Source organism: Diplotaxodon limnothrissa, linkage group LG14 (genome assembly GCF_057381915.1).
Source record: "Diplotaxodon limnothrissa isolate DT_005_m linkage group LG14, D_limnothrissa_male_GT1.1, whole genome shotgun sequence".
Classification (NCBI taxonomy): Eukaryota; Metazoa; Chordata; class Actinopteri; order Cichliformes; family Cichlidae; genus Diplotaxodon; species Diplotaxodon limnothrissa.
This window is the reverse complement of record NC_140609.1, coordinates 31,805,277-31,828,174: the sequence shown is the minus strand read 5'-3', so window position 1 is coordinate 31,828,174 and position 22,898 is coordinate 31,805,277. Positions and strand designations below refer to the sequence as shown.

The following is a 22,898-nucleotide window of genomic DNA, read 5'->3' as shown; positions in this document are numbered from 1 at the left end:
CAGCAGAGGGGAAGAAACTGTTCTTATGGCGAGAGGTTCTGGTGCGAATGGACCGGAGCCTCCTGCCTGAGGGGAGCAGGTCAAACAGACTGTGTCCAGGGTGAGAAGGGTCTTGTATCCTGGTGTCCGTGAGTTATCAGTCCGTTGCGTATGCCCCCCAAACTCATTTTTATGTAACATGCCTTGTCCTGAGTAAACACAGCCTCCAGTTTAATTAAAATAAATCCACTTTGAGCTGATATTTAGAAAGCCACAAAATATCACTGCTTGTGCTACAGATAAAGTGATTGAGAGTGGGGAATAAAAGGCTGGGCTTGGGGGAGAATTACACTCTACTTACTTTTCCATCAATGAAGCCATACACTCCATTGTTTATGTTTGAAGTGGGCTTTTCTTTTTCGTAAATGACCTTTCTCCAGTTCCCTTTTTTCTCCCTCTCCTCTCTTTTATTTGCCTTCAACCCTCAGCAACACTGATGACACAATAAATTTCTGTTTGCCTCTTTGTGTGTCTGTTTGTGGCTGCATGCATTTGCTAGAATCTAGGACACTGGAGAGACACTGAGAAGACAGCATTTGCATGCAGCTCACAAACATATTAAAATATGAAGACAAATCACTGTGTCTGGCCAGCTGACAATGCTCCCTGCAACGAGAGCCAGCTAGCAAACTTACAGCATGTCGCAGTTCCCCGTAAGGCCTTTACAGGGCAAGCTTCGACATGTAGCTCAACAAACAAACAGAAGAAAAAAGTGGCCGTGAGCAGTCAAAGCTATCATTAAAGGCGGTGGAAGTGTTTCCTTCTGCCACAGCTATTCGATCATGTGCCTTAGCCTGTATATTGTTTTTAGTGGGAGAGCAGGGCTTTCAAACACATCTTGGGGGCACATATGTTGGGCTTTGTTGTATGGCTGACTTTGATGTAAATCACAAAATGAGAAATCCAAGCCTTTCAGCCCACACTTCTGCTAATGTTGCGTCCATTCAGAGGAGAAACAAAGCACCAACTTGTTAGATTGTGCGTTCCATCTTTTTACACTGGCGTGCCCAGAGCTGTATTCTTTAATTTGCAAGCATGCTTATTTATTGCTTTGTGCCATTTTTGCTTTCTGAAAGTCGTTTGAATTACACAATATACTGACTGGGGAAATGAAATGATAATACTTTGGTACAAATTTTGGAAAACAGTTTGTCAGCGTAATCATAACTTTTTGATGTAAAACAGTGCATTCGGCTTGTTATTTCCTAACATAGAAGATTTGAGATTTGCGTGCTGAAATTGCCCCTTAGGTGTGGCATTTATCAAATCATGTGAATTCATCTACTTGATATAACACAGCAATGCACGCAGTCTCCAAGTTTTCTTATATCCGTCACACTCCTGTTGGGTCTCCATATGCTGTACCATGGCTGTATACGGCTTCGTAGGCCGGTATTAAAAAAAAGAGAGCATGGTAACAAGAAGGTAGCCATAGCTGACACCAGTAGGGGGAGCTCACAGTTCATAGCTCCCCCGTAATAAACCCTGTACGGAAACATGCAGAAGGCTGCTGCGCGGTAGTTCAGACCACATACACGAACCTCCCCTCTATCTCTGACCATCAGCACATCTCTGGTCCTCCTTGTTGTTTCCAATCATGATTTGGCCATGATTAAAATTGGACTGCAATAATGTTGTTCTCTGCATTCCGTGTGTGCGTCTGCATATCTCGCCCTTAAAAAGACATTTGTGTATTTATTTGTTGGTATGCAGAGCTGCTCCTCTCCTCATCCTGGGGCAGGGCCTCGGTCAATCAGTCATTGATTTCTGACAAAGATCATATTTACAATTCTGCTTCAGTATCTCAATGGATTAATATCCTCATGCTATTCAGCTTATAATTTCCCAGCAAGTGTAATTTGCCTGCGTTCAAATATGGAATATATTGATTAGCAGCTTTATCATATGATGAATGAATTCCATTCATAAAATAACGTGATTCTTATGTTATCCTGTTTTCGTTTTCCACCCTTTTACCGCTGTTGCCTGTGCAGATGTAGTTGTTGGCCCCACTAGGAAATGTTTCAGTAAATAAGATGCTTAAACTCCTTGATGTCTTAAGATAACATTGTTCTCCAACATCCAGCCCTGTGGTGAACAATGACTGCACTTGAGGCTGTAAACGTATAAAAAGTTAAACTCCTAATGTGTAAACATTCAAATATGTGTAAAGTGGTTTTATGGCTTTATTATCCTCCCTCTTTCTCTCTCTCTGCTTGAAATGCTTATCTTGATTATCACAACTTAAGAGAGATTCGGGCTGACATCCAAACTCTCCTCGTTCTCAAACCACTAGGCTGCTCTCTCTTCGTCTCGCTCCTGATTTCGCGAACCGATCCTTGTTTTGTGCGAGTGCGTCGAGCTTCAGTGTGGTGGGCTGCGGGCTGTGCGCAGAGACCGTGCGCTCCTAGCGGCCGCGCTGTTGAAACCCAAAGGCAGAAAGAGAGGAGGATGTTGAACTGTAGAATGACTGTACATTTACAGCGCTGAGCACATGGGTCTTTCGGGAGCTGCTTCTCGCTACAATAACACAACTTTCTGGAAATGCATGATAGCTGAAGTTTGGTTTGCTGCCGAGTCGTCTCTCCAACTATGGAGACGTCGCTGAAGATTTGAAAGGTGCCAGAGACGCGTCTCAAGGACCCGATAACGAGCGGAGAAGTATAGATACTATGCTGTGTTTTCCAGTGTGGACTTAAATTACCTTTCTTTCAGACTCTGTTCGTTACAGCGTGTACAGTAGGTCATCTTGTCAAACAGCAGAGACTGCAGAGGAACTCACGGGGCAAGCAGGGATAATATCCAAAGACCGAGAGTTTGGATTCAAGGTTCGCTGTGTATTTACATCCCGCTCTGCTCCGGGTAAACTACTACTTTAAATGGATCCTCTCTGTTTCTGGACCTTAACACTGGCTTTTGTCAGTAAATAGGGCCCATCCATAACTCCTAGAAACACGGAATTGACTTGATTGTCATTTTGGACATCTTTCTTTCTGTAGTGAAATCGAGGATTTACGCGCCCGCCGTGGATGGTTAATATGCTAGTATGGGTCCGCTAGCGTTCATCCTTGTCAGTGGACTACTGTATTTTCAAGTTGATGGTAAGTTACTAAACGCGTTGTTGTGTAAAACTCCTTAAATATATTATAATGTTCTGTTCTTCCCTGACTCCGCAAGTCCCTGCCGTGCAACACCCAGTTTAAAGCCAATTTTGTTTCTCATTTATTTTACAGTTTAATTATTATAATAATAATAAGTCGCCATCAGCATTGGCTTTTGGGTGATAACATGACGAGCTTGTGGAGTTTTTATTTAAATGAATTTACATCTCCTCAGTGCTTATTTTTCATTTTCTTCTCTTTTTTCATCCACTAAAGTCGAAGCAAAAAAAACGAAGAAATGCTTAAAACCAACAAAAAAGCTCCTCCCAAGAGGCTAAAATCGGAGCAAAGATTAGGTGTATTTTCTTTTTATATGCAACAGATGAGAAAAAGCTGTTCAATATAATATAGAACCATAGCTCATACCATGACAGAACACTTTAAATGTGTTTTGAAACACTTCTGACTGTGACACAGGTTTTAGAGAAAGCTGAATATAAATGATTTCCAGGTTCTGTCACAGCGGCTACAGGTATTTCCATTGCAGAGGTGAGAGAGACCCTTTTGGAAAAGGAAAATACAGAACGTATCAAACATATGAGATTCGATGTGGTATAAATGGAAGTAGTGCTGTATAAAACAGACAGTAGCCTAGTTCTGCTCTGTAAATTTGGGGGTCATTGGCCTGCTTCTTATATATGCTATGATTGTACAATACTCAGTGTCTGCACTCTGCACTACATGGCGTGGTTTCTGTGCTTTAGGTTTTCAGAGCTGTGGTTGTGCATTGTGGTGTAAGCTGACCTAAACCAAATCTGGAACAGTGCCACAGTTTATTATTTCCATTTGTTTGATTAATGTTTAATGATGATGTGGATTACAGACAAGATTGATTCATTTCTGCAGCCAAAAGCTCCTGCCCTCTTGATCCAGTCTACCACTGAGTGCCCAGTCAGCATCTTTATATTACATGCTTCTCAGGATTCTCTGGCCTACAAGGGAACTAGTTTAATAGAGGAATTAAAACAGCTTCAGCTAGAGAGTTAATGTAATGACTCACAGCAATCATCAAAATAGGACAGCTTAGGTGACGGAAATCGTGATTGGAATGGGTCCAACCTGTGACTGGCGAAACGATAATCGGTATTAAGATGTATTACCTTCAAATTCCGTGGTCTGCTTTCATTTTAGTGCTTCTTTTGAAAAGGACACACCTTTTTTTCAGTGGTCTTGCACACTGTCTGCACAGACAATCAGAGGCTTATAATCAAAGAATGAGAAAAGAATACTTCTGACGAGTCTCGTGCTGGGTCATTATATTATCATACGTGAGTGATGATTCACACATATGTTTGTATTGCATTGTTTGCTCAGCTTATCCATATGTGAACCAGTTTTTTTTTGTTGCCCCTGAATGCAAGAGTCTGTAAGGTCCCATTTTTTCTTTTCTTTTGCCTGTCAACCCACGCTTTTGTTCCTCACAGCTGCAAGTTTTGGTTCTGAAGCGTCTTAGTTCAGTGTCCACGTTTAGTAGTTTGCAAATCAAGTCTCCTTTCTTCTGGGAATTGAATTTTTTTCCCCCTGGCCTTTTTTGGTGTTTTTTACTCTGTTCAGCCACTGGTTGCTAAGCAGTAGCTGATGGCATTGCTAGCTGGACAGAGAGAGAGAGAGCACATCTCCCAGGGAGCAGTGGATCTTCCCAATCATTTGCCTGTCACCCTCCTCCCCCCTCTGTCTTGCTCTCCTATTCCATCCCAGCAGAACTCACCCATCACCCAGCCTTTTAAGAGGTAATCTTAGGGTCCATGGAGAGGGAGGAGCTTCCACTAAGAGTCCACTTGGGCAGACAAAAAGGCCTGGAGTTGCATTCACTGGGCTGCATAGCCAACAAAGCCAAGACTTGTGAATGGCGTCAGTCACTGTTTAGTGTGCTGTGATTAATACTGCTAGTGTGCAGGAGAGGACTGATACTGGGAGGGAATAGGTGGAGAAAGTGGATGTGTGTTGGCTGTTGTTGGCCAGAGTTGGAAGACATTTAGTGACCCGAGACAAGTTGTGCATCTGAAAACAGTTTTACCACAGTGTGTGGGGTTTTTTTGTATGAAAAGGCCCACTGCAGTAGGATATACTTTCTGGAATACACATGTCTGCAGCTGTTTTTGTTATCTTACAAACTCTGCTGTGTTGCTTTTGAAGCTTGTTTAGAACATGCTTTGCATAGTGGACATGCACTCCTGACCCTTTGCTATTTTGAGATCTCCTGCATGCCTGTGTCTGATGTAGGAGCTGGTGACATCACATTCATCCTGGGTGATACACCAAGAGGTGCTGAAATAAGGACCAACTTAAATATGTCAAGGAGGCTGTTTAGATGGCCGCTTGGGGATGGGGTCGTTTCTGTGGATAGTGTGTAGTTTTTGATTCACCAGCGGGGTTGGGGCTTCACTAATGCTGAGTCAAGAGAAACTCAAACCAGGAGAGCGCGCGTGTGCGTGTGTTATGGAAAGGAGGAGGGACAGAATGGGTGCAATCAAATCTAAAAACTGAGAGAAGAGTGGTTTAACAATACAATCTTTTAAATATAAATTGCAAGGCTGATGCTTTATTACCGAAGAACACTGCAAACTAACAACTCTGTTGATGGTTATGATTAAATGAGAGAGGTTTATAGTGCTGGCCTATAATGGAAAGTAAGCCCAGATTAAAATAGTCTAGGTGAATGATGAGGCAGGCTGAGGTCATTGTGTAAGAGCCATTGCGATTCGTGCCCCAAATGTGATTGTTCTGCTCGAGCTGGCAGTGTTTAGGCAGTGTTATTGTAATTGCGGTTCATTTGCTGGAATGGTGTTGCTGTAATGGTGAACCTTCATCTCAAATGTACAGGAAAGTCCCCTCTCTACTGTCTCCCATAGTCTCATCACTGTCAAGGAAGTCGCCTTGCTCTTCGCCATGAAGCGCTACTGTTTATTCTCTGATTAACATCAAAAATGAGTTAAGACAACAAGACTGAAGCTGGTAATCATAATACAAAGTGACAGAATAGGGAACGAGGAAATGGGATGCGGTGAGCACTTGTCCAGTAAAAATCAGCTTCCTGATCCTTTTGTGCCATTTAAGTGATAAGTGTTACTTGGCCGGTAACGTTGTCATGTCATCTCCTATGATGTTTTAACAGCCAAGTCTGGCTGCTCAGTGGTTCGTGTTTCAACAGCGATCACTTCACACATTCAACACGTGATAGAGTAAAGTTTGAGCTCTCCATAATTCTTTTAAATCACAAAAATAATGCCGTGTGATCACTGAGATATAAGAGGATTCACAGCTGTTTTAAATTCTTGAAACACGATAGGTAGTGTCTTTGCAGTTTCATGGTGCAGATGTGGGAGAGAAAATGTCAGCTTCAGACAATGCACATGGCTGGTTTTCCTCTAAGACCAGCAAAATGGAGGGAAGGTAATGCCACTTTTCCCTGTTTTACCTCCGCTTTATTAAGCCCCAGTCAAGCATACCCCTGACATTTACAGAGCGGAATTGCACAGAGAAAAAGACAAAATAACTGAGAGATTACAACAGGACCAAGTAGAGGTTTAACACTGTTAGGTAGACAGCTAGTGTCTTTCCTCCCACAATATATATTTTCAGATCTTCCCACAGTCTTGCTCTTCCCCTGTATCTCACGTACACACATACTGTCATTGCTCAGGTATCCCATCAGTGGCGGTGTCAATGAGGGTGGAATTCAAACAATGAGGAGTTTATTGTACACCTGTGATAGGAGCATAAAGTGGGAGTGTGTTTAGGTTGGGGTGGGGGAGGAGTGATATGATGACTAGAGATGACTAAAGCAGGTAAAACAAGTGGTAAGGGCCTTCACCTGTCTCACACACCTGTACTTATAGAATACACACCTGTGCTTACCGCCTGGGCCCCAGAGCACAGATATAAGCCTCAGTCTGTTCTGTCATCGTCTTTGTTTCGCAAACAGCAGATTAAAAGTTGTAAGGGGGCCAGCAGTAAATAAAGGTGCCGTTATATAAATCAGGATGTGCAGGATGTGTTACTCATTTACACTGTGGAGTTGATGAGCAGTCCTATCAGGAAAAATGTAACTGTCGTAAGAGCACGGCAAAACAACATGACATAAGGACTGAGTATAACAGAAGCCGGTAGTGATGTGAACATGGAAGGGACTGAGTGTTTGTCTTATCTGTGTTTTCATGTTCCAAGCTGCACTGAAATGTTTTTGGGGAAAGCATTTATTTACTCTGTGTCCCGTTGCCCTCACCCTGCCCTCTGTTTGGCTGTCTCGCAGCAACCTTCAGATAGGAGGAAGGGATGTCAAGGTTGAGTGACTCATGGAAGTACATGGAACTGTATAATCCATGCTTTTAGGATAAAGCCCCCTACACAAACAAACACAGATACACAAATCCACCGTAAACTTACAGACCATACAGATCTATACTGGCAAACATAAAGTGATTGCAGGAGGATAAAGCAAGAAGAAATAATGCACAATTACAACGGTTCAGATAGAGGGGGGAAGAGGTGGAGGTGGAGGTGGTCAACAAGTACAAGTACCTCGGGCTGTGGGTGGACAATAAACTGGACTGGTCATGCAACACAGAGCACCTGTATAAAAAAGCCCAAAGCCGACTGTACTTCCTCAGGAGGCTGAGGTCTTTTAACATCTGCAGGAAGCTCCTGAGGATGTTTTACCAGTCAGTGGTTGCTGGAGTACTTTTCTATGCTGTGGTGTGCTGGGGGAGCAGCACAGCAAAGAAGGACTCATCCAGGCTGGAAAAACTGATCAGGAGGGCTAGCTCTGTGGTCGGCATGAAGCTGGACACTCTGGTGACAGTGGCAGAGAAAAGGACATTAAAGAAACTGATGGACATTATGGACAATGCCAGGCATCCTCTGCACACGGCCATAAACAATCAGAAGAGTCTGTTCAGTGACAGGTTGCTTCTCCCAAAGACAAGAACTAACAGACTTAAAAACTCCTTTGTCCCACACGCCATCAGACTGTTTAACTCCTCTCTGGTGGGGAGAGGGAGGGGAAACAGGAGGACAAAGGAGGGAACAACTAAGCTGTAGTGCCTCTTCACCTCACTGTACAATACCTTTTGTGCAATACTTTTGTAAATAGTCAACGGTGCAATAGACTCAATACTTGAAATGTGCAATTCACTTGTATTTTTATTTTTATTCCTATTTATTCTATTTATCCCCTTCGTATATTTTATTTATATTGTCTCTGTATTTATATATATGTGTGTGTGTATAACTCTGTAACTTCTGTCGGTGCTGTGCTTTTTTGGAAATCGAATTTCCCAGAGGAACCCACCCGAGGGATTAATAAAGTTCTATCTTATCTTATCTTATCTTAACATTGGGGGGATGTATGTGTTTTTAATTTTTGACGTTTTAAGCCAAAAAACAAAACATACTCTCTTGTTCTTCATTGTTAAGACTTTGTGTGACAGTTGTGCCTGAGCTGAGTATCTCACCAGTGTTTTAAAGATGAGGTCAGGTCTGGTGATAAAAATGCATGAGCTGTCTCGCAGTGCAAGACATATGAAGATGGACAGCCAGAGTACGACACTCAAGCACACATCCATCACGCGCAGCAGTAGTCCAGCACAGCTGTAATGCTGCTCAGAGTGGTGGAGCCACTGAATAAGTGTCTTGTTCCACCGTCTTCATCTCCTGCTCGGTCTATGGATCACCTAGCCATGACAGCTATCCAGCTTTTCTTACCTGAAGCTAACTGGAGGATAAAAACCTTTAGAAATACAAAGACTCCAGACTATAGACCATCACCTCATTAGAGTAGTGTTTCAGAGCAGAGGCTATCACTTTGATGATGCACAAATGAAAAATGCACGCATCTCTCTCTGTCAGTACTGTAGGAACCTGTTCTTGTCGTGTCCTTGCTGGGAAAAGAAAAAAATGGCACCCCACTGCTTTGTAAACCTAGTCACCATGACCCGGGGCGAGTTGATTTACTGTATATAATGACTCCTGGTGAGACTGGCTTTGTGGTTGAAGTTTCAGTGTGGAACGTGGCATCAGCCAAGTGTCACAACCGTTTCGGTGAAGAGGACAAAAGCCCTAATCACATCCTTGAACATTTGAACTCTCCACTTTCACTTCCAGGATGGTGGTGATTTTTTTTTCTGCATAGCTGCTCCCAGGCATTTGTCACTGAGAGGCTATGCAACACAGAGCCAGCTCCAGAATTATGAACTGCTGTAGGAGTGTGCGGGTAAATGTGTTTTGGAAACACTATTAATAACCATCAAAGTCTTGTTTTGTGTTAGCGTGGATACATGGGCCTCAATAAACTGAATGAGTCCTCTTCCACTTACTGCTGGCACCCTTGACCCTGTATCCCAAAGCAAGACCACACTAAATGTCTTGTGGTATAAAAATTTAATAAATCTTATTCTGACTTGCTTGGCTGCACCTTAAAAAAGGAAGTATCAGAGCCGGTGCTTTGCTTTCTGAGTTTATCGGTTGGATGGTGTGGTTATAGCTCTTATTTTTCATGTTTCCATCTGGAGTTAAGCTTATCTAAGGACCACTGGAGTGCTTGACATGCAGGGAGGACCAATGAGTTTTTATATTTCCTTGCTTTTTTTACAACTTGGGTAAGAAATCCTCTTAAAAACATTTTGGGTTTGACCTCTGTCCTGTGAAATAATATCATTCGTTTTGAGAAAATACTTATTTTTTGTTTGTGCGCTTACATAGGAGGCTCAGGTTAGTTATTTACCTTCTGACTACCTGATGTCTCTGTGTGACATACATATGCTCATCCTGAAGAGGACTCAGCTGAATGAAATGCTTGTGGTTAGATAGCAGAGAGATACTGTTTCTGAACACATCAGTCCTGGTTTTGGCCTTTCTGTTTAGTCTCTTTTTTTGGTTTTCTCCTGAAAAACTCCACAGCTAAATTTAAGTTAAATTAAGGTTTCTATTATTTGAATAGCTTATTATTTTGAGTGCTTTATGAAAAGTGTGTCAGTATCTCCCAGCCTAACTGTAGGCAGCTAAATAAGTCTATTTAGGATTAGTCAGTCCACTTACTGCAAAGTCACACAGTCACAGCTCAACACCATGTGTCACCTACACCCTTCTCTATCCCCCTCCACATTTGATCAAAATCTATATTTTTTAATTTCTGTTAACACCTGAAAGTGATTTTGAGTCAGCTGTCTTTACAATTACACGCACTCTGCACACACGATATACCATGAAAAGATAGATCTAAACACTGCTGCTTTCTTATCTAATTTGTAGAACATTTACAGAGATTAAAATGACCAAAGAAAATTGGACTCTATTACGATTGCTTATTACTGATGATCATTGCATGACTGGAGCAAGTGAACATTACCTTAACTGTAAGGGATTCTTTGTAGTGGAATAGGAAGGGGAGACTGGGCTGGAATTGAAATCGTTGAGTTTCCAAGCACACAACTTTAATATCAAGGTTACTGTCATGGTGCAAAGCAAAGGCCAACAGTCAAATGCTAGAGCAGAGGCTCTTCAAAAGGATCTGCAGGAAAAAAGAGAGGTTTGAAAAAGGTGGGGTGGCGCAGTGAGCTACACGCTTCACTGGCCCAGGAATCGGAAATCATTTAATCTGCATCACGCAGTTTAGTATCCCTACCAGTGGCCTGACAGCCCCACAGAACTAGCACTGTACTCCTTGTACTAATCAGTCCATACAAAGAGAGGAAGCAGCACGCTTGTCAACACTTTTCCCTTTACAATAAAGCAGTCTTAACTGTTTTTACGTTATCCTGCTCTTCCTCCTTTAGTATCTTATTGCAAGTCAGCGATCTCCGCTCTTTTGAGACGAGGCAAGTGCTGAAAAGTGATAACATCGCCTTTTCTGTGCATGGATACTCATAGTAGGGTGGAGAGTAAGAATGGGGGAAAACAAGGTTGTCACAGTACGGCTGTGTGCAGGCAAAAGTAGGACCCAAACGCAAACTCACAGAGACAAAAGGTAAACTCAAAAAACACAGCTTTATTGCTGGCGTGGAGTGGGACACGAAAAACAATACAAAATAAACTGAACTGGGAAAACTAAAGCACAAGGAGCCACAGGGGGAAAAAAAAAAAAAAAATCACACAGCTATGATGGAGACTACGACACTGACAAAGAGAAACACAGGGCTTAAATACACAGAGGGATAACGAGGGAATGAGACACAGAAGGAGGGCACAGCTGGGAGAAATCAGGACTGGACGAGACAGAGACGCAAAACTAGAAACACTCACATGAGGCATGGACCTTCAAAGTAAAACAGGAAGTATCACACAGAGACGCGAACTAGACACAGTGGAGACAGCAACTAAGAAACAGAGACAAACCATAAGGCAGAGGTCTAAGAACCAAAATACACAGAGGGAAATACTCAGCTTTGAACACAAGAGACTAGACTAGAGGGAGTAACAAAAGACCAACCATGAGAACATAATGCACAATGCAGGGTGACAGAAAACAAGAAACTCAAACATGCAAAGACACACCATAAACAGAACAGAGGGGGCACAGAGAGACATGAAGGGCAGGGGAGACTTAACATGGGTTGAAACACAAGGGGGAACTAATAAGCAAATCAACATAGGAGGCCTAATGAGCTAAACATACTATAAACATCAAAATGAACTAAAACTCAAAACACTGGGTCCTAAGACCCAGGATCGTGACAGAGCCCCCCCTTCAAGGGCGGATTCCAGACGCCCAAAACCAGGAAAAACAAAACAAAACCAAAAACAACCCACCCAGGGCGGGCGGCGGGGGTCCAGGACGGAGGGCCAGAAACAAAGCCACAAAAACACAATGTCCATCAAAAACACAGGAGCGCAGGGAACAGTTCACAACTCCTCAGGGGGCCGACCCGGAGGGTGACGGTCCAGAAGTCCATAGTTCATTTGATCAGGGGGCCGTCCGTGCGGACGGCAACGGCGGCGACACGGAAACGGTTCAGGGGGCCGACCTCGACGGCGGTGACGTGGAAACAGGTCAGGGGGCCGGCCGTGCGGAAGGCGACGGGGTGGAAACAATTCAGGGGGCCGGCCGTGCGGAAGGCGACGGCGTGGAAACAATTCAGGGGGCCGGCCGTGCGGAAGGCGACGGCGTGGAAACAGTTCAGGGGGCCGGCCGTGCGGAAGGCGACGGCGTGGAAACAGTTCAGGGGGCCGGCCGTGCGGAAGGCGACGGCGGCGACTCAGGCGATGGCGATCAGGGGGCCGGCCGTGCGGAAGGCGACGGCGGCGACTCAGGCGATGGCGATCAGGGGGCCGGCCGTGCGGAAGGCGACGGCGGCGACTCAGGCGATGGCGATCAGGGGGCCGGCCGTGCGGAAGGCGACGGCGGCGACTCAGGCGATGGCGATCAGGGGGCTGGCCGCGCGGAAGGCAGCGGCGGCGCCCAAGTGTCAGGCGTACCGGCCGAGGCTTGGAGGGCACAGGACCAGGCGACGCTGAAGCAGAGGCAGGACCAGGCGACGCTGAAGCAGAGGCAGGACCAGGCGTAGCAGAAGCACAGGCTGGCCCAGGCGTAGCAGAAGCACAGGCAGAGGCTGGCCCAGGCGTAGCAGAAGCACAGGCAGAGGCTGGCCCAGGCGTAGCAGAAGCACAGGCGGATGCAGCTGGACCAGGCGTAGCAGAAGCACAGGCGGATGCAGCTGGACCAGGCGTAGCAGAAGCACAGGCGGATGCAGCTGGACCAGGCGTAGCAGAAGCACAGGCGGATGCAGCCGGACCAGGCGATGACGAAGACTCGGATGCAGCCGGACCAGGCGACGACGAGGCGGTCGCAGGTGGCGGCTGGACAGGCTCCTCGGGCCCTCCAGCTGATGCGGCGTGAGGCTGAACGGGCCCCTCGGACCCTCCAGCGGAGACAGGAGGCTGAACGGGCCCCTCGGACCCTCCAGCGGAGACAGGAGGCTGAACGGGCCCCTCGGACCCTCCAGCTGACGAGGCGTGAGGCTGGACAGGCCCCTCGGACCCTCCAGCGGAGACAGGAGGCTGGACGGGCCCCTCGGACCCTCCAGCGGAGACAGGAGGCTGAACGGGCCCCTCGGACCCTCCAGCGGAGACAGGAGGCTGAACGGGCCCCTCGGACCCTCCAGCTGACGAGGCGTGAGGCTGGACGGGCTCCTCGGACCCTCCAGCGGAGACAGGAGGCTGAACGGGCCCCTCGGACCCTCCAGCGGAGACAGGAGGCTGAACGGGCCCCTCGGACCCTCCAGCGGAGACAGGTGGCTGGACGGGCCCCTCGGGCCCTCCAGCGGACGAGGCATGAGGCTGGACGGGCTCCTCGGGCCCTCCAGCGGACGAGGCATGAGGCTGGACGGGCTCCTCGGGCCCTCCAGCGGACGAGGCATGAGGCTGGACGGGCTCCTCGGGCCCTCCAGCGGACGAGGCATGAGGCTGGACGGGCTCCTCGGGCCCTCCAGCGGACAAGGCATGAGGCTGGACGGGCTCCTCGGGCCCTCCAGCGGACGAGGCATGAGGCTGGTGTGGTTCTCCGGAACCACCAGCTGACGTGGCATGACCAGTAGGTGCAGAGACCACCGGCTGAACAGAAGGCTGAGTGGGTGACGGAACAGATGACTGAGCTGAACAATGGGGAGCTGGCTGAGCTGCACAGTGGGCTAAGGGCTGAGCTAACGGAAGCACGGGAAAGTGTACTATGGACTGGGTGGCTAACAGCACTAATGACTGAGCTAAAGACTGAAAGGCATGCAGTAGTGATGGCGGTGTGGATTGCAGACCGAATTCTCCTGAGCCCTTAGTAGAAACAGGGACGGGCGCAGGCACATGCCGGACACTAGCCACTCCCACCCGAGGAGTAGGTACGGGTGCGGAGACGGGCTGTATCCTGGCTGACCTCACCCTGGGGACCGGAACAGGCACCGGCAACGGCTGGGCAACTGCTCTTCCCACCCGAGGAGCTGGTACGGGTGCAGAAAGGGACAGAGCCTCAGCCGGCCTGGAAACCAGAGCGGGGACCAACTGGGCCTCAGCCTCCCCCACCCGAGGAACTGGTACGGGTGCAGAGGTACGCTGGGCCCGAGCTGCCCCGGGAGGAGAAACACGAGCAGGAAAAGGAGCAGGCTCAGAAAAAACAGTCTTAGAAACAGCAGGCTCAGGGTCGACAAAAACAGATCTATCAAAAATGAACCCGCCGTCCACTTCATGTTTTGCAGTCTTAGTATTAGCAGTCCTTGTTTTAATAGTTTTTGAAATCCTTGGGTTGACAGTTGTAGAGTGAGCTGACTTGGGGATGACTGAACCGGACCTGACAAAACCCGAACAGACGGAACCGGAACTGAGTGTGTTTGACCTGGTAGAGTGGTTCACAGTTTTCCCTTTAACAGCATTTACAGCCTTTGGCGAGTGCTTATTGTCTGTGATTTCGCCCTGTTCAGAGGGAGCAAAATGAAAAAACTTCTCCCAGTCTATGTCATCGTCCATCAGGGACACATCGACAGGATCAGGAGTGTGTCTATTGTTCTTAATGTCCAGAGAAGCGGAAGAAGGATAATCAGTGTTACTCACCACCGGGAGTTGCTTAACATGGTCCATCTTATTGCGGCGTGTGCGCCGCTTCCTACGGGGAGGGGAAGCGGGCGGAGAGAATAGCCGAGCCTCCGGCGTGCAGAACGGCGACACGGAGGCTGGAGCGTGGGCAATTGAAGGGACGCGGAGAATTCCCACCTGAAGCGGCCGCGGCTTGGGTGCAGGTGAAGCGGCAGGTGGGGGCTTTCGGCAGCTCCGGGGACCACCGAGAGCCAGCTGCGTTCCTCGGAAAATCCGCCCGTAGTCAGGAGTGCGCCACGGCCTCAAGCGGAGCTCCTCCTCTAGCTCAGCAAAGGCAGCATCCTGACGCTCACGCAGCTGAGAGCGGTTTGCTGGGTCCATGTAATGGTCGTAGTCTTCTGTCACAGTACGGCTGTGTGCAGGCAAAAGTAGGACCCAAACGCAAACTCACAGAGACAAAAGGTAAACTCAAAAAACACAGCTTTATTGCTGGCGTGGAGTGGGACACGAAAAACAATACAAAATAAACTGAACTGGGAAAACTAAAGCACAAGGAGCCACAGGGAAAAATCACACAGCTATGATGGAGACTACGACACTGACAAAGAGAAACACAGGGCTTAAATACACAGAGGGATAACGAGGGAATGAGACACAGAAGGAGGGCACAGCTGGGAGAAATCAGGACTGGACGAGACAGAGACGCAAAACTAGAAACACTCACATGAGGCATGGACCTTCAAAGTAAAACAGGAAGTATCACACAGAGACGCGAACTAGACACAGTGGAGACAGCAACTAAGAAACAGAGACAAACCATAAGGCAGAGGTCTAAGAACCAAAATACACAGAGGGAAATACTCAGCTTTGAACACAAGAGACTAGACTAGAGGGAGTAACAAAAGACCAACCATGAGAACATAATGCACAATGCAGGGTGACAGAAAACAAGAAACTCAAACATGCAAAGACACACCATAAACAGAACAGAGGGGGCACAGAGAGACATGAAGGGCAGGGGAGACTTAACATGGGTTGAAACACAAGGGGGAACTAATAAGCAAATCAACATAGGAGGCCTAATGAGCTAAACATACTATAAACATCAAAATGAACTAAAACTCAAAACACTGGGTCCTAAGACCCAGGATCGTGACAAAGGTTGAAACTCCTTGAAATACAAGCAATGTGAATCAGCCCTTTGCAGTAAAATCAGATATTCTGTTTCCCACAGTTATCTATTTATATATTCCATCTGCATGGGGGAGAGAGTAAATACATGGATGCAAAGTCAATTTGACCCCACCTCGACATTGCCTGAAATACACTCAGAATGGAATTCTATCTGATATTTGTTAGAGGCAAGCATGGATGCATTGAGGGGTTGGGAGCAGCTCATAGAATTACCCCTGTGTTTGCTTTCAAAGTATGGATCCTAGCAGGAGAAGAGAGGAGCAGTATGCGGAGCACTGAGGTGGAACAGACTCCATCATGTGAGCCAGTTACCTAGTTGAAACCCCTCCCTCTCTTGAAACAGAAGATGAAGCGGAGGAATCTGCTCTGCACCTGTGAACACTCTTCATTTCACTCTGTGTGTCTTCAGTTTGAGGATTCTGCTGTATCGAGTGGCTGGCCGGATGCGCTGGACTGGGCTGGGCTCCAGCAGATACAGCAGGATGTCTCCAGTGACACCTCACTGAGATGGGCTGTTTGTCTGGTATTGGAGTATACTGGCGCTCATGCGCTGTGACGCCACTGACAGCTTGGCATAAAGAAGATGAATTTCGGGTGCAGAATGGGCTGCTTGGAAGTGTCACGGCAGGGCCGGTGCTGAGGCGTAGAGGGCCAGTAACATCCGTCTTTCACCATCACCAGTTTCCCCCTGCTGCTTTATCGTATTTCCCCTTTGATGACATGACGGATATGACTCAGTCACCCTCACAGTGAGGACAGCATGTAACAGGACAGGGAGCAAGTGAAATGGACAGAGGGATATGGGGAGGTAGAGGCGGAGATGCATAGAGAGAAGGAGATCGAGTGGGAGGTTGAAGAGAAGTGGAGAGAGTTGGGAGAAGTGGGAGGCAGAGGGAGGGTATACTTCAGATTGGACAACATGGATCTAATGCATAATTCATTCACTCTGAAAATTCTTTGAGGTTTTCTTTTTTTTTTTTTTTTTGGACACTTTTATATTCACTCAGTCCACTGGGTTTCAGCACTTTCTGCCCGAAATACCTCGGCCTTTTCCACATTATAATATTACTGCATTCCTGGCCCGGACCTTGGTTTTTTCTGTTTGATGTTTTATGGCGCTTTGGTGACCAAAACTTTTTGCCTTGGTCTGGGGTTGCCATTGGTTACCTCTGATTAGCATGCATCTGTTGGTAGAATAATTAATATCTCTTTGGGGAGCCCTTCCTTCAGTGCTCTTCCTGTGACTGGTGTGTGTATTGATTTGGTTGGTGGGAGAATTTCTCCTGGGAGCTAATAAAAATAATTACAAAAAGATCATCAAAGGCCTGGCCTTCTGTTGCACACATGAATAAATATGTGACAAAGATAACAGAAAAGACCAGTTCTAGGTGTGTGGTCAGTGGTAATGCAGGAGAATGAGTTGTAGTTAAGCAGCTTTTTATCTCGGATTTAAAGGACAAATGTTACCCATCTTATCTTGTTTAACCTATATGTTTTTCAGTTATATTTCAATGCTAACGTCACATATTGGTTGAAACACTATAGCGGGAGAAAAGCGGGTGCTCAAATACTGCACATTTCTTGGATAACAGCACAGCGAAATTGCATCCATTTCAGTGAAGCTGACATAAGTAGACGGGAAGAAAAAAGGCAGAAAAGAATCAGCTTCTGGTTCAGTAATCCCTCTCTGATTTAATTCCCTGTCTGTGTGCTTGTTTGTTTGTTCTGTGGTTCCTACTTTTTTCCAAAAGTGGATGACTGCACAGCAGTGGTGAAAAGTAATGGCGGTATTATTGCAGACAGGGGGAAACACGGCATTTTGATTGGAGCGTGTGCCCTGAGACCCAGTGAAGTGCACTCGCCTCAGCTCAGAGAGCACTTGATTGCACAGCACCAATGATCACATTAAAAGGGCAACAGAAAGCCCATTTACCGTAAAGAGAGTGGGAAAAGGGGCCCAATAGGAAGCTGAAAATTGACTTTCGCTCCTGTGAGGAGTTAGGTCTGATGGCTCAAGAATGTATATAAAGTTTTTTAATTTGATATTTTTGGACAGTGCACATTCAGGGACATTCATGGAAGCCACATGAGGGCTGTAGTAGATACACTCGCTTAAGCTTGTGCAAATATTTTCTTTGCACTTTTCAAAGTGAAACTGCTCACAAGGTTTATGTGTTGAAGTTTTTCAGTATTGAGATTAATGGGTCATTTTCAAACCATATTCCACAGCATATGGATGTGCTTTTAACCTCTACACCTGACTCAGGAAGGACACTGACCAGTCACGTCTGGCCTTCTGTGCACCCAGCTTAGCTTTTTTTGGCAGTGAAAGGACAATTGTAGAGGCATCTGCTGTGTTCATTTCCACAGGAAAGAGGAGACCAGATGGAGACTCAAGGTTTAAGTGATTAGAAAGCAGTAGATTGGAATACAAATTGGATTCAAAGAAATTAGACTGATAGAAATCGAATAGAGTCACTGCAGTTTAGTCATGTCCATTGGCCTTAGCGGAAAGCCACTGCACGATTTGTGGATTATTGGGGAAGCAGATGCTCCAATGAGATAAGAATAAATGTGCGTTTGACACTGGATCTGAGGGAGAAGGGGGCCTACATGACTGTCCTTTATCTTGCCCTCCATTTATCAATGTCACAGTGTTAATTACTGCTTAATCTATTAAGTCACTTATTGCCAGAATACAAACTTGCTCTTTGCCCTCTCTGTGACAGGAAAATTGGCTGCTGGCTAGGTTATTGTTCCCTACTTTTGGTGAAAAAGATAGCAAGAAAAATACCTTAGATTTTTGTTCCAAACACCAGCTATACTTCTTCAGTTTTCCACATAATACCAATGAGATTAGATCATGGACTCTGGGGACAGAATATTACCTACCCCTCTACTACAGATCGCTGTCTGTGGCACCAGTTAGTGCAAGACACCAGGCCTGATCACTAATCAATGACAGGGAAATGGAGGGAATTAGCCCAAATTAGGAAGAAGAGAGAACAGACTGCCTCCTGTTCAGGGGTCAATATGTCCCTATCTGATCCCTGATTCCTGACATTTTGTGGACTAGTGCACATTTCCAGACTAAATCTGTGTGTTTTGTGTGTGTTTGTGTGTACATATGCACACACATCCACCACACTTGGTCTTTGAAGTGGATTTTATGCTGACCAGCAGGTTTCTGCTGGCTCGTGTCCCTTTGCCTGTAGACTCATGAGGAGAAAAGACCTCGGTACAGCTTGTCCTGGTTTCCCCTGGGAGGTTGAAGTGTAACGGGTGGTGGGATGTGCAAAACCCAGCCAAACAAAGAGCTGAAACCACCGCTGTTATGCTTGCATCCTGTGTTCAAATTACCCCTTACATAAGCACAAAGGCCTATGTGGTATACTGCACTTCTGTGCAGCAGGCATCATTCTATTACCCCACTGTACTGCCCCCAGGGAAGGGCACAATCATCAACTCTGCTCAATCACATGCACACCTGCAACAGCTCATTTTAAGACAAAGAGCTGAGCTCTTAACTTAAGGCAACACTGAGTGGTTAACATTTAGCTGTCAACTGAAGCAGAGTTATTGATGAGGTATTGAATGGTTCAAAAGAAAAAAGGGTTGTTGGAAAACTGTGCCTCATTCCCCATTCCCTTTGCTGTGTCTTTGATTGCTGGATCAGACTGTTTGATTGTTGCATGGTTCCCATGGCTTCCTTGATATAAGAGTGTGTGCGTGCGTTTGTGTGGCCTACAGCCTCTTATCACCATGGGTAAGACCTGGTCACAGACACACTGCGCACTCTGACTCGGGGAGCATTATCTTAACTGCCAGGCTCCAAAAGCTTACCCACTGTAAGCTCTAATGAAAAGGAGTGGGCCAAGGTTTTCAACCACAGGGGATTAGCATTTGACATTAGTCTGGACCCCAACATTCATATTCACATCACATGCCTGCTTTTTGCATAGTGAACTCCCACTTTTCCTGACTTTTTCTGAAAACCAAATATAGAGGGCAGATAAACAGCATAATGTGGGTCTATGTGTGTAATTCTAATGTAAGCTAACTGTATGCCTTCATTCACTGTTTGCCTGTAAGTTCCATTACTCTCAAGCTCTTGCATGGGCTGAGAAGAGCAGATAGAATTTTTTTTTGACTAACCTGTTATGGTTATTAAAAGCTTTAATAGGCTTTTATTACAAGCTTCCATCCCAAGTCAGATATATAAAGGCACTTACCTCTGCTATTTGGGTCCAGGCAGCAAGAAAAATAGCAAAAACAACTGCTTTTGTCACCTGGTTTTTGAACAATGTGAATCAAAATTGGGGGGGTTTAAATGTGGATACATGTAGCCAGATTAGCTGTTTTGGGTGGGTTTTTTGTATATACCTATTGCTGTTGAGTTGAATTGTAGCTTGATGGTTTTAGATGTCGCTTAGTGAGTAGTAACTGCATTTGTAAATTATGTATAGGCTGCCAAATCAACTCAGCAGAACACAGTGGATCGCAGTGGATATTGGATCATTACACAGAAAGTAGAAGTTCTGTTGTCCTTCTTTTCCAGTATATATTAACTTGAGTTTACTTTTTATTTGAAAAAGTGGATTACCAGAGTTTCTTTTCCTAGTTGTTACTATTTGTTTGTTTTTTATGGGATACTTAACATTGAATTATATATGTCCATCAATTTTCTTAATCGCTTTTCCAATCCAAGGTCACATGGGCACTGGAGCTTATCCCAGCTGTCAGGAGCAAGAGGCAGAATGCATTCTTGACAGGTCGCCAGTCAATATAAATGGTCAGAGCATGGAAGCAGACAATCATTCACGAGACATTCACACTTACAGACAAAATCCCCAGTTAACCTATTATGCATTTCTTTTGACTGTGGGAGGTAAAAGGCAGTAGGTACCCAGTGGGCACTGGGTAAAAACCCCACACATAAAGGCCACAGCTGACCAGTGGGTTCACCCTGGACCCCTTTGCTGAGAAACAACACTGTTTATATGTGCTTTCACTGTGCCACCTGTTTATATGTTTTTCTTCTTTAAGAGTAAAAGTTGTCAATTGATACCTTGGAGACCGCTTCAGAGCCACACCTCATAGCTTTTGCTCTGGGCAGAGGTCGGTCTTCCCGACCCAGACAACTTATTTATTTTGTTGCTATGAGTTGTGTTTATTAATTAAAACCCCATATTCCCACTATTTTTCTATTGTTTGTTATGAAAGAGGTTCTTAACTTTATAAAGCTTATATAATAACATCACTGAACATAAAACATCCTTTTTTTTCCTCAGGATCCCGTCTGCGCCAGGAGGACTCCCCACCCCGGATTGTGGAGCATCCCTCTGACCTGATCGTATCCAAAGGGGAGCCCGCCACTCTCAACTGTAAAGCAGAGGGGCGGCCAACCCCGACAGTGGAGTGGTACAAGGATGGAGAGCGGGTGGAAACAGACAAAGATGACCCACGTTCCCACCGTATGCTGCTGCCCACCGGCTCGCTTTTCTTCCTGCGCATCGTTCATGGACGGCGGAGCAAACCAGATGAGGGAGCCTATGTCTGCGTGGCCCGGAACTACCTGGGAGAAGCTGTGAGCCGCAATGCATCTTTGGAAGTAGCATGTAAGTCAAGAGTCTCTTCTCCTCTTTGCTGGAGTTCAAAATGATTCTGCTCACATTATGTAATTTATAAGGACAGATAAAGAGAAATCCTGATCTCACTGCTTACTGATGGAAAGACTGGATTTGCATTCAGCACATTCAGAATACATTTTTGATCTAATCAAGCGTTGAAACATCGTCTCTACTGTAGGTACTTAAAGTAAACAAGTCAACAATTTCTGGCACTATTTTTAGTTAATTTCATTTTTCTTCTCCATTTACAAACAATACTAATTTCCTGCTGGTCTAAAAGAGCCACTTAAACCCTATTACGACCTCACATTGTGGAATATTGGTCGGAGTTTTGGATAATGAGTTTTTTCTTCCATGCACTTGATAAATGTGATCCAAACCCAAGGGATATATATTGATGTTGTGTGTATGGGTTGGAGTATGTACGTAAAGCTGCTGGGAGGCTTTATGATGGGAACATGATGGCATGGCTGACATGGCTCTCTCGCAGGTGAGTGGGGGTCGAATGACAAGCACAGTTTGTGATGGACATTTAGCACAGGCCTTCTGAAGTCTGTTGGTGAATGGTGACAGGCATAACCTGAGCTGTGTATCGAATTACCTTTGAAGATGAGCCTACCCCCCAGCAGTCTCAGGATGGGCTTCCTATACAGCCACTCCCAGGCACCTCAAAATGCCCATAAGGTGGAGGGGAAAGTCCCTATGTCCTTATGTTGTGGAAGAGCAGAATTCTTATCATGAAAGTGACAAACTTTAGACAGTCTCTCAAAATGTTGAGCTGGACTCCTTAGACAACATAAAACAAGCAAAAATTGGAAATCAAATGTTTTAGATTTATAGACAAAAGAGAGCAGGAACAACATCCTCTGCCTGTAATTGTATTTCTGAGGTGATGACAGTAAAATTCATAGTTAGTTTTTGATCCTTAGGAAATGGGTTGGAGGGGGTTGGTCTCTGCTTCTGATCCACTGCCCTGCCTTCCCGAGGGCCTTCCAGTGGCCCCCAGGTGCTAACTGTGTGACAGCAGCTTGATCTATCGATTGCTGTAAGAGGCCTCTCCCACTCTAAATGAAAATTCATGAAAAATTGATGAACCCTCTCGATTATTTTATTTTTTTCCTTCTAACACGGTTTCTTAGCCTTTCTTCTTCAGTATTCTCTCTCTCTCTCTCTTTCTCATGGTCTCGCTCTCCCTCTTTCTCATGTAATATGGACTGAGGAGCAGAGGGGGTTGAATAGAGGCATTGACTACTTGAATGGCTTAAAGGTGAAGGGTGAGGGGTCACTAGGGCAGGAGGGAAGAGCAGAGCTAGGTGAAGAAATATGTATAGCGCACATCTGATGGGTATTAACAGTGATGCCA

At 45.8% G+C, this 22,898-nt stretch overlaps 1 protein-coding gene across 3 annotated transcripts in view; it reads left to right on the top strand.

The window, feature by feature from the left end:
• Positions 1-22,898, top strand: part of robo2 (roundabout, axon guidance receptor, homolog 2 (Drosophila)) — a 276,321-nt gene that overhangs the window by 114,060 nt on the left and 139,363 nt on the right. For all 3 annotated transcript variants that reach the window (XM_085370670.1, XM_085370671.1, XM_085370669.1), the window contains exon 2: positions 21,197-21,523. In XM_085370670.1, coding sequence (XP_085226796.1) covers positions 21,197-21,523 — 327 coding nt within the window. The remainder of the gene's footprint in view (positions 1-21,196; positions 21,524-22,898) is intronic.